Source organism: Myotis davidii, unplaced genomic scaffold (genome assembly GCF_000327345.1).
Source record: "Myotis davidii unplaced genomic scaffold, ASM32734v1 scaffold38, whole genome shotgun sequence".
NCBI lineage: Eukaryota > Metazoa > Chordata > Mammalia > Chiroptera > Vespertilionidae > Myotis > Myotis davidii.
In genome coordinates, this window is record NW_006291383.1 from 8041666 (window position 1) to 8043730 (window position 2065).

Genomic DNA, 2065 nt, shown 5'->3' on the forward strand with positions numbered 1-2065 from the left:
TGAGAAAAAAGGATGGATTCATTATCAGCTGGGCACAAACTGCCGGCCACCTGCAGAGAGGGTGGTCAGATGGGATCTTAGAACCTTGGGATTCTAGGACACCGGAAAGCGAGAAGTCCAACATCAGAGCACCTTCGGATGCTAGATCCCACCACCAGCCACCTTCAATCCCAGAGACTTAAAAATCTAGAGTGTTCACACCCCAGACCCTCCATTCTTAGAAACCTTGAAGTTTGGAACCCTGGAATTTTAGAGTTCAATGGGACCCTTGGGACCCTACAGCCGTGTCTCTCATGATTTTGTGTGTGTTCCCCGGGGATCTGTATAAATGAAAATTCCAATTCTGCAGGCCTGGGGTGGGGCCTGAGAGTCTGCCTTTCTAGCGAGGTCTGTGCTGCAGCTGGAGGACCGCGCAGTGAGTGGCGAGGCTCCAGCCCCGGGATTTGCTCTTCGTCGACCAAGATTCCTAGGGCCTTTCTAGGATGGCTAATTCAGAGTCCTGGAATGTTGGGCACGTGCTAGATACAGTTTTGTATGATGCACAGGAATCCTGCACGTGGTACATATGGTTTTGAATGATGTGCAAATAAAATACCCATTTTATTATAGGTCTGTGTTTATTTTTTAATTAATTATAAATGATATTAATTTCTATGAATGGCAGGGATATGAAGTTTTCTTTTAAAGATGAGTGTGTTTAAGTAAATTTAAGTAAGTAAAGTTGTGTCGATTAAAGGAACACAATAGCTACAAACACATTACTCATACATGGATATGACAAGTAGTTAAGTTTGGGACCCAGGGATTTCAGCTGATGTCAGCCTCTGCTCCCCCTCCGCCACCCCAGGCCGAGTAAAGAGGGGCCAGTTCCAGCTGGCAGCCCAAGGAGAAGCTTGCCCCTCAGAAGGAGGGGGGCCCAGAGAGCACATCCAGGCCTGTAAATGTGCACTGCCCCCACCAGGCCTGGCTCTGGGCCCCCAGGAGTGGAGAACTCACCTGTCTCTGCACCAGGGAGGACACAGTGTCGCTCAGGAAGCTGCTCACAGTGCCTGAGAGCTTGTTGACCAGTGTGCGTTGTCTGGAAAAGAGAGAGAAGTAATAAATCATGCTCGAGTGGGCAGAGCTGCCAAGCAGCGGGCAGCGGGGAGAGGGTGGGAGATGGCAGAGCACCTTGAAGACAGGGCAACAAACCCCAGAGACACTAATGTGCCTTTCTAAGCACAGACAGAGCCTCCCTCTGTTCAGGGGAATCCTCACTTATAATCCCACGAGAGGCCTAGTGCACGAATTGGTGCACGGTGGGGTCCCTCTGGGTGTCCTGCAGGGATTGGGCTGAAACCCACAGTCCAACGCTGCCTGCAGCTCCTACCTGCCACTCCCGCTCATCCTCTCCCCTCTGTGCCTGCCACAGGCTCACACCCAATCAGTCCCTATTGGGAGAGGCTCCTGCTGCCACAGCAGCGCTTGCCAGCTATGATTCCTATGTCTGGTACCTTCCCAAGGGCAGTGGACTGCAGGATCTGGCTGAAACCGGCTCTCGACATTCCCCGAGGGGTCCTGGATTGCAAGAACAAACAGGACAGGCCGAGGGACCCCACCAGTACACAATTGGGCCCAGGGAGGGACGTGGGAGGTGGACAGCTGGGGAGGGACCGCGGGAAGACTCCAGAGCGTGTTCGGCCTGTCTCGCTCAACCCTAATTGGCCAGACTCCAGGAGCAAGCTAACCTACTGGTTGGAGCTCGTGTCCCCTGGTAGTCAGTGCCCGTCATAGCGAATGGTTGAGCAGCCTTAGCATATCATTAGAATATTATGCTTTGATTGGTTGAATGGTCAACCAGTCAACTGGGCACTTAGCATAGTAGGCTTTTATTGTATAGGATAAATAACAAGAAATGCAGATAAATCTTGTTGATGACTGTGGGAAAATATTTATGAGAGAAAGTTTGGAGTTGTAGATGAAATTAAGTCTCTAAACTTTTCTAAGTGTTCTTTTATCTTTGGAATGGATAATGAGGAGTTAGTTATATTAATTTGGGCCAGCACTTCTTCAGTGTTCTGAAATT

The 2065-nt window shown here is 50.1% G+C and overlaps 1 protein-coding gene across 1 annotated transcript in view; it reads right to left on the reverse strand.

Annotated features, from left to right (window-relative positions):
• Positions 1-900: 900 nt before the first annotated feature.
• LOC107183219 (BPI fold-containing family A member 2-like) overlaps positions 901-2065 on the reverse strand; it is an 8143-nt gene continuing 6978 nt past the window's right edge. Inside the window, exon 5 of the mRNA XM_015564513.1 lies at positions 901-1078. Within this exon, the coding sequence (XP_015419999.1) occupies positions 901-1078 (178 nt within the window). The remainder of the gene's footprint in view (positions 1079-2065) is intronic.